Below are 17,877 nucleotides of genomic sequence, written 5' to 3' on the forward strand. Positions count from 1 at the left end.
TTCTTCCTTCTCGAGGGAATTTGAGGATGCTGTAGGCCTTCTCTGTGTGACCTCGTGGTTTGAGGCCCAACAACACATTAAAAAAAATGTGAAGGTATTTAGATGACCTTTTCCTTACTTCACATCTCTTCAGCTGCTGTGATTGTTTTAATTTTACTTCCTTGTATTTCTACTTTTGCATAGAGAGAGTTTTTTTTAATTAGCCTATTTTTAAAATCACCGTCCAGTCTGACACCAAACGCCTTTGCCAGATGTTTAGAAGACACAACAAACGTTTCTACCTGGTCATTGAAGCTTGCCTCCAGTTGAGTCTCCATCATATTGGCTTTTATGATTCCTATAATCTCAATTGTGACATTCTGGATGGGCGCACTTTGAATCTGCAAAGACAGATAAACATTCACAGTAAGAGTCAGGACATGTTGAGAAATACACTGAGAATCACTCAGTAGTTTACAGCTAAGCAGGGAGGAGGGCATCAAGTTTAATTAGTTTAATTTCTTACAGCATACTAATAGCACAAACCACAGCATTTATAGCCTAAGATAGTTTGTACCGCCCGTCCCTAGAAGATCTGTTCAATTAGGGCTGGGCAACGGACTGTAAGTTCTGCAACAGCTGGTTAAAAACTGATTAAATAGTTCCACTGTATACATACAGTATCTAACTGTATTGTACACAAACCTGCTCTACAACGTGTTTCTGGTAGATCACTTACATGTAAACAGAGTTCTATCAAAGACTACCAGTGATGTTTTATCACTGATTATGATATCCAGAAGCTCCTCATTCAACCAACAAACTGAACAACAAACAACTCTTTTGTGTCTTGAGAGAAAAACTAAAATATCCCAAACTGACATTAGCATCAGTAGAACAGTGTGCAGCATGTTGGCAGCAGCTACCTTGAAAATTCTGGTGAAATCGGTTGAGTTCAGCGAGACAGTTTCATAGTAGTGACTGGTCTTCACGTTGGTTACTCTGACAAAGTCTCCATCTGATATTCCTCTGAGTTGTGCAGTGTCTTTGCCCCACAAGGTGATCCTGATGGAATCTTTGCCATCATTAAGATGGAATTCCTGCTTGTCTTTCTTCCTCCGTTGGTTCTTCACTTTGATGGGTTCAACATGACCAATCTGAAAAAAACAACAATGGAAACAACAAATCCAATAAGTTCCTTTATTTTCAAGAAATTCGACACATTCTATGTAACATAACCTGAGGTGTGATTCCACCTCTACTTCCTGTAAAACTGAATAAAGCTTAGCAAAAATTCAGTCAGGAAGACTATCTTTTGTATGCTAGGTGTAATTTCACTCATACCTCCCTGTCATTCTCATTTCTCATGCATGCAGATTGTTTCTTAGTTGTCGATGCACAGGGGAGTAGTTTGAGTTTCAGCTGTCACCTGCTGATCACTTCTACCCAATAGCACATCGACATATTTTCATTGTTAGCCTATCATCTGGTTGCTGTCTTTTTAAATATGCCTCTCTCTCTGCTTTAGTCTGGCATGGTGCCGTAATGCACGCCCCTCCACCTCCCCATCTCCACCGGGTCTCCACAGGATCGCTGGAACCATCACTTCAACGGCTATCAGCCTCATCTGAAGTCATCACCACCACTAATGTCTGGGCTCCATGGGGAGATCTATCTCACGGCTGCTCAGGGATGATGTCCTTGTGGAGTCCAAGTGCCAAAAACTCTATGACTATCATTTCTATCTGTATAATAAACATCATCTTCTCTCATTCAACTGTCTCTCCTGAATTATATTTATGTTCTCAGAGGTCAGTGGGTTGTCTTTGCTTCAAAAATGCTGGCTGAGTTTAGAGATACTAAACCTGAAAAATTGACAAGCGAGACATAACCAAGTGCTGAAGTGTCTTGCAGCACATATTGAGAGTAAGCGTTTGGAGGTAAACTCACAGGATGCAAAAAGGAAACAAGACAGAATTTGGTACGTTGTTCATAGAGGTGAGGCAGCAAGCTATTTTGAACAGGCCTGATGTAGGGCAGCTAAAGGCGGCCATTCTGGTTTGTGGCACTAAGTTTAAGTGCCACAAGCCAGAATGGTGGAGATAAATGGTATGTTATTCATGTTCCACTGTCATAAACCACTTCTCACCAGCATATATCGATTCTTACCAACATACGCCACTGCTTATTATATCTATACTGTGTGTGATTCATAAACAGATTATCACTTCCAATTCAGGTAAGTTTTCTCAAGCACACTGTTTTAGTGTCATATGCTGATTCTTAGCATTTTGCCACTTTGACTGGTCGTATGTTGCTGCTGTTTGACCTGCATATGGCACATGAAAAGGTGTGTTGATAGACCACTCCTCACCAGCTTATGGTGATTCTTTACTGCTGATTATGGTATGTCTCTGCTGTGTGCCACATGATAACAGTAATCCACTGTTGTCCCACTGGCAGATAGGCCAAGTCTTGGCACTTTTCACCATTAATATTGGTGAATGTCTTATGGAAACTCACCTCTGTTACAGTTCCTTCAACACTCACTACTGTCTTGTCAGCATACTCTCTGGCCTTTGTTATGCTGCAAACTGGCTTCTGGGGATAAATGAGCCTCTCAGCTTCCATCTCCAGCTCCTCAGGGACGTCAATGGGACCTGTCTCTGCCACTGTGCTCTGTTTGGTAACTTTCATGAGATCCTCTTCCATGATTACATTTCTGATCGAGTAGCAGCTCCCCACCTGGATATCTTGATAGAGATCTGCTCCGTACACCATCACTTTAATGCAGGATGTCTCATCACTGACTCCCAGATAAAAGAAAACCTTTTCTTCCTCTGTTGGGTTTCATATGTGCGCAGAGCAGATTTCTGTACAACTTTCCCAGTTATGACTTTGTTACCCAGGTCACCGCTGGTCAGTACATCTTTGATGGTTTTTCTCTGGACACAAAAGGAGACAAAGAAATCTCCCTCAGACAACATATATGGGAACACGAATGTCTGAATTAATCTGTACAAAGTCTCAAACAAATGCACTCACCCATGGTGGAATCTTTCTCTCCTGGAAGTAAACATATGGACATGTCAGTATTGTGGCTGTTTTCTATCTTTAGGGACTAAGAATTCAGTTATACTGGGTCAAGCATGGGCCTTGGGGTCACAGAGTGAGCAACACTGAGTCTTAAGCTGAAGGAGACACTGTCTCCTCTCCTTGAGACTCAGAGTAACTTTGATGTTTGGGGAAGCAGAAGCCTTTCTGATAAAGGGTAAATTGGTAAATTGGCGTTGCCATTGTTACCAAGGTCAGGGGGGAACCTTCCTAGACACTACGGATAGGTGACTGCATAGATTTCATTGGCATAATAAAACAACAGTGGCTCCAGACCAGAATGTGCTGACGGTGACCTAAAGCTCCATGCAACATGACCTGAACTAAGATGGGTAAAGCACAGTTCCTTGTTTAGAAAGTAATGAACCAATAGGCAAATTTTTCATATTGTAAGACGCATTGGGTTTTACCATTTCTGGGCGTATAGTATTTGTGGAATGATGTGCAGGAGTTTAAAGACCAAAGTGAGAACTGAATCTTCAGAGCAGCAGAGTCGGCATCATGCACAGACAACTGTGATTGATAAAGTTTCTGTTCTCTGCGCGGCCAAGTGTTCAATAAATATTCTCAGCATAAGACATCAAAGGCTCCTGGACACGTTCTTCACTGATGAGTTGACCATAATCAGCATTTCTCCATAACAGTGGCGAAACACAAATCACTAAAAAAAAACTTTCAACTTTTTTGATGGACGTTTTTTTCCAGAGCCCTCTGCATTATCTGATTTAATTGAAATTAATGAAGAGGCTGCGTTTTGTCACACAGGGCTGTCTATCAGTCTGAACACAGCCTAGAAACTCAGCATTATTGTTGCTGTGAGCCTGACTCACTAGTTTACTACATTTACAACCAAGACAACAGAGTATCGATCAGAGTGACTGTCTTTTATGAACGCTCCCTGCTGGAGTAGAAAAGAAATTGTCTGTTGAGTTTATACACTTTTTTTAAAAAAAATCTTCAATTTAGACAGATCAAATGTTAAAAAACCAAATACTGCTGTGATAATTTATAATTTATTACCCCAGTTAGTTTCGTAATTTTCATTCTCTAGGCATGACATATTGGAAATATTTAAATGTGGTCATGGGTGTAGATTTATCTTGGGATAATATGTTTATCTTTCTACCACCTTTGAAACCATTTATTTGATCATAAATACAGCATAAATGTATGCAAATAATGCCATCATGTGAGACTATGTCCAATGTGTAGAATTCATAATTAAACTTAGTTTCATAACTCTTACCTTGTCACGTTGCCTGCTCTTCAGTTGATCTTTAAAAGAAGAAAGAAGCAGTCAGTCAGTCATATTCCACACTGATGCCTTCCTCTGTGAAGCAGAGCTCTAATTCGTTTTGGTTTCTGTGAGAAAGCCTGTCTAGCTGTAATGATGGGTTCACTAACTGAGACCACGCCGAGAACATTAGATTTCAATAGTTCAATTGAGATAATGAAAGAGAGCTGATATGTTGATGGATGGGTTGGAGAACCTGATGAAGGATTAGGGATGGAGGGATGAAGTGATGAGGGGAGGAAAGGGGTGAGGTGTGAGAGTTGAGGAACATAATATGTAGGGTTGAGGGTCGATGATGGATGTATGGTATGTCGACTGGACGATGACTGCCGACGGTGGGGAGGTAGGAGGGAACAGAGGGGAGAGGTTAAGACTCTGAGTGTGCACCAGGACATGGAATGGTTAAATACAGGAAGTGGCCAATTGGGTCATACCAAGTCCTGCCACCTCATAGGGGGGAACTGTTTATTTCAAGTTTAGTCATATTGTTTGTTTCTCTTTATTGAATGTTTAGTTGGGTATTTTTGGTTTAGTTGATTTAGTTGAGTTAACCTGTGTTGGGGGGGGATTCTGTTGTTTATTGCTTAGTGGTAGTGGTTGTCATTTGTTAGTTACCCCTCTTATGTTATGGTCTGATCAGCCAGTATATATGTTCCCCTTTGTGTTCATTTTGGGAGGTCTGTTAGTAGGGTTAAGTTCACTTTAGTTGAGTTCTGTTTATTTTACCTCTTTTATGGGCCCTGAACTTTATTTACATAGTTTGTTATTTGTACCTTTTTTTTTGCATTTTTTGGGGTAAAATAAAAACCCTCTTTTTTGAAACCACCTGAGTCTCCTTTGTCTGCCAGCTCGGTCCCTTACATATGGTGGCAGTGGTGGGATCAGCTGGTTTAGAAGACAGGTGTGTTTTTTTGTTTGTTTTTTTTCATCCCTCTCTCAGTCTTGTGAGGCATGCAGCGAGGAGCAAAGTCCAGAAGGGGAAATCGGTCAGGGATTGGAGAGACATATGTAGGATCAGGAGACCAGATGAACAGTGACACGGAGATGAAGGCTGCAGCTTTACAGGGAGCATCAGGCACTGAGGGTGGAGATGTTAGAGAGCCGACATTGAGAGACTTGATCGGTATTATTCAGGCCTTCATGGGGCAGCAGGAAGCCCGTGAAGTGAGACTGAAGGAGGAGGCGACACGCCAGGAGCATCGCTTTAAAGCTCTACAACATCAGTTCCAGCTGTTGCAGCAGGAGGTGCAGGTACGAACTTCTCCAGTACCAGAGCTCACTTCAACAATTCCAGATCCTCTGGAGACTCCTGAGCCAGATGATTGTCACTCTCAGGCCCGAGCCATAACTCCATCAGCACAGATACACCCTGCCATTATCTCATCAGGTCAGTCCCGAGTCTCCCATGAACCAAGACTAGAGAAACTAACAGAAAATGACGATGTTGAACATTTTCTCATTACATTTGAGAGAATTGCAGCAGCATGCCAGTGGCCAAAATCTGACTGGGTTTTTCGGCTCATTCCATTGTTGACTGGTAAGGCCAGGGGAGCCTATGTTCATATGGATGTTGACGATTCTATTGAATATGACAAGGTAAAAACTGCTATTCTGGAAAAATATGACATTAACCCTGAGACATACAGACAAAGGTTTCGTTCCCTAGAGGTTGGACGAGAGGAGAGCCCCAAGGAGCTGTATGTGAGGCTGAAGGAGCTGTACGGAAAATGGATTCAACCGCAAGGTAAAACGGTTCAGCAAATTGGTGAAACTATTATTAGAACAATACTTGAGAATGTTGTCTCCTGAGCTTCAGGTTTGGGTAAAGGACCGTGGTCCAAAATCAGCTGCTGAGGCTGCCACTCTGGCTGATGTGTTTGTCACTGCCAGGAAAAAGAGCCAGCCATGGACTAATACTGCCTGGCAGGCCCCGAAGGACACCTCCAGGCCTACACCCCCTCAATACCACCAGAGGTCAACGCCAGGTGTGGGTAAGCCTCCTGCAAGGGAGAATCAGCATGTACCATTAAGATCTCCAAATAAAATACCCACATGTTACCTGTGTGGACAGGAAGGCCATACCAAACCGATGTGTCCAAAGAATCCATCTAAGCTCACTCAAATGTGTTATGTTCCACGCCAAAATATCAACATTACACCTAGGAGTAACCAGTCCCGGAAAATTACAAATGTCAAGATTAATGGGAAAAACCTCAGAGCCCTTATTGATACTGGCAGTACTCAGACCCTTGTGCACAGACAATATGTACCAGCTGACATTATCTGCACTCTTGAGGCCATCCCTATTTGCTGTGTGCATGGTAATGAGAAGCCTTACCCCACAGCTGACATTTACATGGAAGTGCAAGGTCAGGCCTATCTGTTAAATGTTGGTGTTGTGGACAACTTGCCTTTCCCAGTGATTTTGGGTGATGATCTGTCAGTACTTTTTGATCTATTAAACCCAACCCAAAGTTGTAATGTTGCCCTCACCAGAGCACAAGCTAAGCATGTAGATGTGGATTCTCCAGCCCTCAGTGGCTTGCCATTCTATGGTGTCGAGCTGGATACACAGCCCGGGAAGTCTCGGAAGCCCCGTAGCCAGAGAAGGCAAGAGAAATTCCAACGCACTGCTATACAACCATCAGCTGAGGCCACTCCAGACATGTTCCTAGGGTTTCAGGTACCCACTAACATAATCGAAATGCAGCATAATGATCCAACTTTGTCCAACTTGCTACAGAGAGCTGAAGAGAGGGAGCCAGGGACGGAGCCTGATGGTAGGAGGGAGGAGTACTTCCTGCAAAATGGTGTTCTTTACCATCAGCACGGCCAGGTTAAGCAGCTAGTGATCCCGCAAGCAGCCCGAGACATAGTACTTACCTTGGGCCACACTATTCCCTGGGCTGGCCACCTAGGGAAACACAAGACCACTGCTCGCATTAAGTGCCATTTCCACTGGCCAGGCTTGCGCTCAGAGGTGGCCCAGTTCTGCAGGAGTTGCCCTCAGTGCCAGAAGACATCAATTAAAGGCCCCACTAGAGCCCCTCTCCAACCTCTCCCAATCATCAGTACTCCCTTTGAACGCCGCAGGATGGACATTGTTGTCCACTTATCAGGTCTCCACCCCAGGCTATCAGCAGTCCAGTCGTGTGCTGCATGTGAACCTCCAAGCCAAGGGCTGAGAAAGGAGCAGAGGTGTTGCTGATCCAGGCTGTGAAGGAGGAAGAGGAGGTGGATGACCAATACCTGCCCTCACCAATATCCACTGACCTGGATTTGAGCCATCTCTCTGAACCTCAGCAATCTCAGGTGAAGCCTTTAATTAATCCAGACATATTTCAAGAATACCCGGGATGCACAAATCTGGTAGAACATGACATTGTGTTGAAACCTGATGCAACTGTGAGGCATATGGGTTACAGGATACCAGAGCGGCTCCTTATGTCACTGAAGAAGGAGGTGGACCTCATGCTGTCCCTGGGAATAATTCAAGCATCAAAAAGTGAGTGGTGTAACCCAGTGGTGTTGGTCCCTAAAAAAGATGGAACAATACGATTTTGTATTGATTTCAGATATCTGAATTCTATCTCAAAGTTTGACTCATATCCCACTCCACGGATTGATGATCTCCTGGAGTGCCTGGGAAAAGCAAAATACCTGACCACCATTGACCTTTGTAAGGGCTACTGGCAAGTGCCCCTAACCCAGCAGTCTCGGGAGCTGACTGCATTCCGGACTCCCTGGGGGCTCTTTGAGTTTACAGTCTTGCCATTTGGGCTGCACGGGGCCCCTGCAACATTTCAGAGGTTGATGGACCAGGTACTCTATGGGATTTCTGATTTTGCTTGTGCATATCTTGATGATATTGTCATCTACAGCGCCACCTAGGAGGAGCACTTGGAACACCTGAAGCAAGTCCTGGGATGTCTGCATTCTGCAGGCTTGACAGTCAACCCAGCCAAGTGTGTCCTCACCAGAAGGGAAACTGAGTATCTGGGTTTCACCATTGGAGGTGGGTTAATAAAACCACAAGTTCATAAAGTCCGTGCCATTGAATCATGTCCTCTCCCACAAACCAGGAAGCAGCTCAGATCATTCCTTGGGATGGCTGGCTTCTACCATCGGTTTATACCCAACTTCTCAGCCAGGGCGGCTCCACTGACTGACAGAACTGGATCAAGATGCCCCAATCAGGTGCAGTGGACAGCAGAGGCAGCTGCAGCTTTCAAAGACATTCGGCAATCTCTGAGTAAGAACCCAGTTATTCACAGCCCAGATTTTGATCAACCTTTTGTCTTACAAACTGATGCATCTGAGAGGGGCATTGGAGCTGTGCTTTTGCAGGGACCAGCAGGGGGCCAACACCCCGTGGCCTACATCAGTCGGAAGCTTCTCCCCAGGGAGGTCCGCTATTCGATCATGGAGAAGGAGGCCTTGGCGGTCAAGTGGGCCCTGGACTCCTTCAAGTATTACCTACTGGGGAGGGAGTTCACCTTGGAAACTGACCACAGGGCGCTACAGTGGCTGGAGAGAATGAAGGACACCAATGGACGAATCACCCAATGGTACCTTGCCATGCAGCCATTCCGATTCACAGTTCATCACATCTCAGGCAGAGACAACTCCACTGTAGACTATCTCTCTCGCTGTCCCAGCGAGGACTTTGAAGGGGAGGGGTGTGTGATGGCCGCACTTGCAGCCACACAGCTGTTTTGAAGTTTGTATCCCAGCTGGCACTCACACTTTGCTAGACGCTATTCAGGTCTGAAAGATACTCCCAAATTAGTCTGTACTAATCTATACTTCTATTGACAGTTCCTAAAAACATGCTAGACTTGAACTTAAGGCAGTAAAGCACAGTGCTCCTTGTCGTATTTTTTGTAGTACTTAATACAAGTACACTGAGTGCATTAACTATACAGACTTACATCGTATTTTTTGTTGGTATACTTACACATATAGATATTTATTCATATATTATAGGTAGGACACATGCACACAGCACTTTACATATCTAGGAGACTAATACATAATACTAATGCATACTTTTTTTGTTGTTTATACTCTTATCTATCACTATTGCTTTTACTAGCATTCCTACTGAAAACTGTTTGTCCTAGATTCAGAAATTCTAGATTAAGTTTGCATTTGGGCCATTACGGTAATTCTGCCAAAGATGTTATTTTATTCTAATGTACCACAACAGTCAAAGGTCTGGACACATCTTCCCATTCTCTTGAATGGGAAAGTGTGTCCAGACTTTTGACTGGTGCTGTAGATATTTTGTAAAACTTTTCATCTCTATTTATCTGTTATGTTGTGTGTGTGTTAACCCACCAGCTGCAACCTTTTGCTCCTCATTAGAATAATCTGAGTCGCTCACAATATTGTTCCTTTTAAACCCTGAAAATGAAATTTAAAAAGTTAAACACACACACTTTACTTGCACCGCTCTACATCAACAGCTGGCAGGTACTGACAAAAATTTGATATAAATGTCAATAAATTCATGTTCTTAATAAATAATTATAGGCCTTATTGTCCCTACTGGTTTTCTGACATTGACCAGTTTGACTGTTAACCTACCAGCTTTTCGCTCTGGCTCCTCGTCAGCTGACTTCCAATCACTGTCATGTTTCCTCTTCTTCCCTGAAAATGACATTTTAATAAGTTAACACACAGATTGGTCAGCTTCATGTATGTCAAAATCAAAAGAAACTGTTTTCTTGTTTGACAAATTGAGTTGAAATGGTGTTTCTCTGGGCTGCATGTAGGTGAACATGTATGGGGACGTTCCTGTGTCGGTTTCCTTTATACTTGTATGTTTGTTTTCAGATCTGCCTACTGACGGGAGTTGAATCAACCCATCAACTTGATTGATGCACAGGGCCACAAACACAATAGTTGAGATTCGGAAGGTGTACGTATCAACTCATCTGCTATCTACCATTACCCAGAACATCCTTTTCTACATTGGTTCAGAGATGTTTAGTTGTATCTTGTGAGAAGCCTAACTTTGGTTTCAGCCAACGTTGTCATCGTCACCCTCTGGTTTTTGGTTGTTTTCACCCTCATTTGGAATGTGGTGAAACACTGCCAGTCTGTCAGTGCAGGGTGTAATTTCCACTACTTTCCCATTTTTGTCACAACAGTCCATGAACATATTTTGCTGCTGAGGCTACATACAGAATTTACTTCCCTTAGTGGTGAGAGCTGCTGTGATCCTGAATGCAGCCTGAAAGGAATACCTGCAGACACTAAGGCTGGTCAGTATACTGATATTGTATCAATATCGTGATATAAGAATTGATATCATCTTAGATTTTTGGATATCGCAATATCGTGATATGGCATAAGTGTTGTCTCTTCCTGGTTTTAATTATTACAGTAAAGTGATGTAATTTTTTGAAAATAACAGACTGTTCTAGCTGCTCTATTATTTGCCTTTTCCCACTTAGTCATCATATCCATATTATTGATTATTTGTCAAAAATCTCATTGTGTAAATAGTTTGTGAAAGCACCAATAGTCTTCCCTACAGTATTGTTGCAATATCGATATCAAGTTATTATTTGGTCAAAAATATTGTGATATTTGATTTTGTCCATATCGTACAGCACTAGCAGATGCTACTCAGGGCTGAAAGATTCTCCCAAATTAGTTATTCAGGCAAAAAAACAATATAGCTATTGACAGTTCCTAAGAATATACCATACTTGATAATTATTTTAAGTACACTGAGTGCATTAACTATACAGATTTACATAGCATTTATTGTTGGTATACTTACACCAGTGGCAACTGGTGACTCAAAAAATTGGAGAGGACAGGAGGAAAACCAATATGGAGTCTCACAACAAACTGTATTAAACTATATAATTGTCTCTACCTGGTGAAATTGGAGGGGTGGGCAATTTTATATGCCAATAAAACAATTTGCTCTCAAAAACAAAAACCCCTGAGTGGTGAAGACATAGCATACATATTGTTTCTAAACAAAGAAGTGCTCATTTTAGCCATGGAGTGTTCTATTGTTACAACAGATTTATGTTCTCACCAGAAACAGACAACATATCACATGATTTACAAGTGTTTCCTATGTATTTTCTTAGTATACGGAAATATATAAAGTACCACAAAGCTTATAATGTGATACAGGTTCAGATCAGTGCTGAATACTAGAAAGACTGAACACTAAAAACATTCACAGATCTAAAAGTGTAGGTTCACATCAGAAAGTATTAATGCACGTATCAAATACATGACTTACACACTCTTATCTATGTGTACGACATACAAAATAGAGTCTACAAAGCTGACATGTTAACACCTGTTATTCTAGTTACTTTAAGCTTATTACTCAATATACAACTCAGCTTAAAAATGAACTGAAGAAATTTTCACAAGCTAGCAGCCAGACCTCCTGCACACTCATTCACTAATCACACAACATCAACAGCTGACTGAACAATCACTCAATTAAAAATGGGATCAATTCCACATGAATGAGTGAGTCCAGACAGCTCGCTGTAACTTCAACAAGCAAACTACCCACAACACAGATACATATATCTCTGCTGCATTCTTGTTAAGGAGATAAATTCACACAACAGCCACACAGAGAGACATTTAACCATCAGAGATGAAATTAGCGACCAAAGAGACAGAGAGAGAGAAGCTGTGTCTGACTCACGTTATCTGATGTCTTCTTCTTTCTCTCATGGAGATGAAGTATTCATGTCATAACATCCATTTGTGGCTGTTGGTCATCTTGTTTGTTAGTTAACAGAACTTTATGGCTGCTGCTTAACCAGCCTGATATCATTATCAACAATGACAAACAAGCTAACTCTCCTGGTTGTTTCTCCAGTTGCTCCTCTCTCCAGCCGCCCCCTGGCGGTGTCCTGCTGCTGCTGCACTGCACAGTCCAGATCATTTTTCCCATTAGCTTGACAACAGTCCTTAACAGTCTTTCCATGGATGTATAAAGAGTCCTTCAGGCTGTTACAACAAGCTAACTGTTGCATTGGCTAAGCAAGGAGCTATCTACTGCTGCTACTTTGCCTTACAATGGAGAGAATTGAGGATGAAATCTGGAAACTATCATTGGACCAACTCAATGTCAATATTGCATTCTGGTTGTTGATTGGTTAGGGAGGCTGTCCTCCCTTGGAGCGTCATTTAACGTGTCTTGGCTAATCATAGATTAGCATGAAAAAAAATGAAGTACATTAAATTGATGTAAGAGATCTCGCCCTGCGGAGGACAGCAGGAGCTCGTCCTCCTTTGTCCCCCACCCCCTCACTCCCCCCCCCACCACCACTTCACACACACTGCTCTTTCTCCTCTCGCCCTGCAGGTGTCACTGTTGAAGCATTTTAACCAGAATTTCAATAATGGATTTTTTCCAAAGAAGAGAGAAAAAAAATTATAAATACTACTGAGATTTGGTAATGGTTTATTTCAACCAAATATTCTTTTTTATATTTTGGTCTCCCTCTTGCCTCTCAAAAAATAGAGGAGGATCAACCTCCTCTGCCTCTATGGACCAGCCTCCACTGACTTACACATATAGATATTTATTCATATATTATAGGTAGGACACATGCACACAGCACTTTACATATATACTAATACATAATACTAATACATACTCTTCTTGTTGTTTATACTCTTATATATTACAATTGCTTTTACTGTTTTAAATATTTGTTTGTATTTGTTTATGGTATTTCAGAGTGCTCTTCATAAAGTCATTATCTGAAAAATGTTTGTCCTGAAATGCAAAATCAGCTTGCATTTGGACCATTATGGTAATTTTGCCAAAGATGTAATTTTTTCTTCTAATGTATAGCACCAATCAAAAGTGCTGTAGATATTCTGTAAAACTTTTCATCACTATTTATCTGTTATGTTGTGTGTGTTAACCCACCAGCTGCAACCTGAAAATGACAGCTAGGAAGTACTGACAAAAATGTGATATAAATGTCAATAAAGTCATGTTCTTAAAAAAAAATTATAGGCCTTATTGTCCCTACTGGTTTTCTGTCATTAACGGATAAAAAGGGTATTAAATTTAATTTTATGAGTTATTAAAAATGTCATATATTTAATTTGATGAACACTACAGAAACCCTGTGAATGTCATTTAATTGTTTATATTATTAGAATTCTCTTACTTTCTGTCTTGTTTTTCCTCATATATTTATTTGTAATGTATCTTAATTTATTGTGCTATTTCTCTTTTTCTTTGACCTACTGAACTTTTGATGTTCCAGATAATGTATTCGTCTACTTTTGGGGGGTCTGCTGCTGTTTATGATCTGCTGTTTCACAGACAATGCACCGACCATAAAATCCTCTGTGCACGCTCATAGTAGCCATCTGCGGAGGCCTCACATAAACAACTAATAATTGTGTGAACTCACCTCTGTTCTCTCCTTCACATTTATTCCACAGTTTGTCCACAAAAGGGTGCAGCAGGTCCTGGACTGCAGAGTCCCTCCTTGGTATCTGCTCCATTGCTTCATTGATTGCAAAGATGGACTCTTCTACTCCTAAATACTGGATGATTATTTGGGGCATCTCCTCCCTGGACCTACTAGTCTTCACACTTTTAGGGATTTTGTCCAAACAGTAATACATCAACATCTTCTTGTATTCTGGCTCATCCAGCTCCTCCAGGATGGAGGTCAGGGCCGTTTTCAATTGTCTCTCTGAAATATTTATTGACATCTCTGACAAACAGAGACGTGAGACAAAAAAGTGAGAAAAATAATCCAGACTGGAATGATGAAACCACCCCCCAAAAAACATTTTACAACATTGCAAAACACTGTTATTCCAAATGTAGGTGAAGCTTTTCAAGACTTGTAATCTACAAAACTGTTAATAATGTGTCAAAAATCTTTGTTACAGCCATTATAGTCTAATGTTGCTTTTCTGCAAACTGCTGCAGGAAAGTTCCCCTCATGAAAACTAATGTGTATACAATGCTTTGTTTAGTATTGGCAGGTCTATGCTGCTGTCTGCTGGACAACACTGAAATACAAAACACTTCTCCATTTGTTTTCTGTGTTGTGATTTGACCTTAATGTGGAAATATTAAGTAGATATTTTAGACAGATTAAAGTCCCAGTTCACTGACAGAGCTGTAAAACCACTTAACAAAATAAGATCCTTCCTGGGAATGTGTATCATTGTTTCATTGATTTTGGAGATGGAATCATCATTAATATATTAACTACCTATTATTTAATTCAAATAATAAACAAGAAGCTCAAAGTGTTTTAGATAAAAGTGCAAAAAAAAGGTTGCAAAACACACTGACACAAAACTGATACAATATGACAGTAGAATAAAATATAAACTTTGCAGTAAGATTAATAAAATTGACCGAAGTGCCAAAAAAGTTAAATACCAGACTACTTAAACATGAGATTGAAAAGGTGAGTCAGTGTAAACACTCTCAAATTACAGTTTTTAGTCAGCTAGGATGGTGAAACACTGCCGGTCTGTCAGTGCGGGGGTGTAATTTCCACTACTTTCCCATTTTTGTCACAATAGTTTATGGACATATTATGCTGCTCAGGCTACATACAGAATTCACTTCCCTTAATGGTGAAAGCTGTTGTGGCCCTGTATGCAGCCTGAAAGGAATACCTGCAGAAACTACTCAGGGCTGTAAAGATTCTCTCAAATTAGTTGTTCCGGTAAAAAACAATTAATCTATACTTCTATTTACAGTTCCTAAAAATATGCTACACTTGAACATAAGACAGTATATAGATCTATGTATATATATATATATATATATATATATATATATATATATACACATATATAAACATACACAACACACAAACATCTTATTTTGTAGTAATTATTTTAACTAATTGCTACAAAATAATATAAAATAATAATAATAATATAAAAACCACTATACACACGCACACACACACATATATATATATATATGTGTGTGTGTGTGTGTGTGTGTGTAGTTTTTATATTATTTTGTAGTAATTATTTTAAGTACACAGTGCATTCACTATACAGATTTACATCGCATTTTTTGTTGGTATACTTAAACATATAGATATTTATTTATATATCATAGGCAGGACACACACACACACAGCACTTTACATAAATATTGATATATTTTATACTATTTTTGTTTATATTCTTATTACTATTGTTTTTATTATTTTATAACAACAAAGAACTTGAACTTGACTATTATATCTATGCTTAGATAACATTAGTTTATTGTATGAAATATACAGTACATTTCTGAGTATCTTCTATCCAAACATACAAAATAATATAAAATAATAATAATAATATAAAAACTATATATAGTTTTTAGATGATTTTGTAGTAATTATTTTAAGTACACTGAGTGCATGCATGTCCCTGAGGATGTAATAATCCAACAGTCCAACTACCAACACTTGATTTCACAGGAGAATATATATTATTAAATATAGCAAAACATTACAATTTACAACTTCATTTAGCAGACACTTTTATCCAAAGCGACGTACATCTGAGAGCTGATTCAACACGCCGCTCTGCGCTTCAGTCATGTTAAAACAGGAACACAACCGGACAGAAAATGCAGCTAACCTTCCTTTGTTCCAACCTGGCTAGTTTAGTGTTTGCTTGTAATTAATGTTATTAAAGATCTCACCTCTCAGTAGATTCACTGGTCAAAAAGAATAAGCAATGTGTTGTTAGAAATATTAATACTCACTCCTTTTCTTCAGCCAAAGCCGGACTGTTTCCTTCTTTCAGATTTATGGGCTGCCGACAAAGTTTACAGTATGTTGAGGCACAAGAGAAGAAACTACAGTCATTACTGTATTATAGTTATTTTTGTCTTTCACATGAAAGTAAAAAGTACCCACACAGGTGTTACCTGGCTAAACCAAACTGGGAAACTGGATATTATGAGGATTAACAGTCAAAGCCAGAAAAGTAAAATATTTAGGGTGAAATATCTGTCTTCATATAAATATTTTAGCATTAATTGTACATAAATATGGTGGCAAGCAGGTTGTAAAACATTATAGGAGTTGGTATCTGCCCAGTCTTGGCATCAGAGAGTAAGTGGCCCGGCATTTGGTTTCTATAGGCGGGCCCTGCACGCACATCAGCCACGCCTAATTTGCATACAGTAGGCTTATGCATCAACAGTCATGCGTGGCTGAAGTTTGATTTCAACATTTTTGAGACCACATCAACAACTGTCAGTTCACTGTCAGGTGGATAGTTAACCACACTTGTCATCATAGAGCTTGTCAGCCTGTTGGTATGCATGATATATAAATATGGGTGTTTTCCATTTTTACAAACATTCTGACCTGATGAAGATCCAAGTCGGATCAAAACGTCCAGATTCAATTTTGTGGTTTGGAGTAAGTGTGCAGGCGTTACCTTTTTTCATTTATACACAACTTAACGTGAACATTTTTATATTTAACATGACCAATAGGTTATCATGTATGGGGAAACTTGGTTTCGTTTCATAGAGTCCCTTGGGAGCACTTCACGTGTATCAGTTGCTCAGCTTTATCTCTGGGAAATTCCCCCACCTCTGGCAAGAATTTGGTATATTGTTCATGAGGGTGAGTAAGCAATTTTGAACAGTCCTGATGTAGGGCAGCTAAAGGAAGCCATTCTGGTTTGTGGCACTAAGTTTAAGTGCCACAAGCCAGAATGGTGGAGATAAATGGTATGTTATTCATGTTCCACTGTCATATACCACTTCTCACCAGCATATACCAATTCTTACTGACATACGCCACTGCTTATTATATCTATACTGTGTGAGATTCGTAAACAGATTATCACTCCCAATTCAGGTACATTTTCTCAGTTTATGGTGATTCTTTACTGCTGATTATGGTATGTCCCTGCTGTGTGCCACATGATAACAGTAATCCATTGTTGTCCCACTGGCAGATAGTCCAACTCTTGGCACTTTTCACCATTAGTATTGCTGGATGTCTTATGGAAACTCACCTCTGTAACAGTTCCTTCAACACTCACTGCTGTCTTGTCAGCGTACTCTTTGGCCTTTGTTATGCTGCAAACTGGGTTCTGGTGATAAATGAGCATCCCAGCTTCCAGCTCCAGCTCCTCAGCGATGTCAACGGGACCTGTCTCTGCCACTTTGCTCCGTTTGGTAACTTTCATGAGATCCACTTCCATGATTACATTTTCGATCGAATAGCAGCTCCCCTCCTGGATATCTTGATAGCGATCTTTTCCGTACACCATCACTTTAATGCAGGATGTCTCATCACTGACTCCCAGATAAAATAAAAACTTTTCCTCCTTTTGTTGGGTTTCATATGTGCGCAGAGCAGATTTCTGTACAACTTTCCCAGTTATGGTTTTGTTACCCAGGTCACCGCTGGTCAGTACATCTTTGATGGTTTTTCTCTGGACACAAAAGGAGACAAAGAAATCTCCCTCAG

The 17,877-nt window shown here is 40.4% G+C and overlaps 1 protein-coding gene across 1 annotated transcript in view; it reads right to left on the reverse strand.

The window, feature by feature from the left end:
• Window positions 1-58: 58 nt before the first annotated feature.
• LOC137196147 (uncharacterized) overlaps window positions 59-17,877 on the reverse strand; it is a 28,507-nt gene continuing 10,688 nt past the window's right edge. Inside the window, exons 3-5 of the mRNA XM_067608973.1 lie at window positions 17,420-17,842; window positions 906-1,136; window positions 59-380 (exon numbers count right to left, since the gene is read on the reverse strand). Of these exons, the coding sequence (XP_067465074.1) occupies window positions 120-380; window positions 906-1,136; window positions 17,420-17,677 (750 nt within the window). The 5' untranslated portion in view covers window positions 17,678-17,842 and the 3' untranslated portion in view covers window positions 59-119. The remainder of the gene's footprint in view (window positions 381-905; window positions 1,137-17,419; window positions 17,843-17,877) is intronic.

Source organism: Thunnus thynnus, chromosome 13, assembly GCF_963924715.1.
Source record: "Thunnus thynnus chromosome 13, fThuThy2.1, whole genome shotgun sequence".
Taxonomy (NCBI): domain Eukaryota; kingdom Metazoa; phylum Chordata; class Actinopteri; order Scombriformes; family Scombridae; genus Thunnus; species Thunnus thynnus.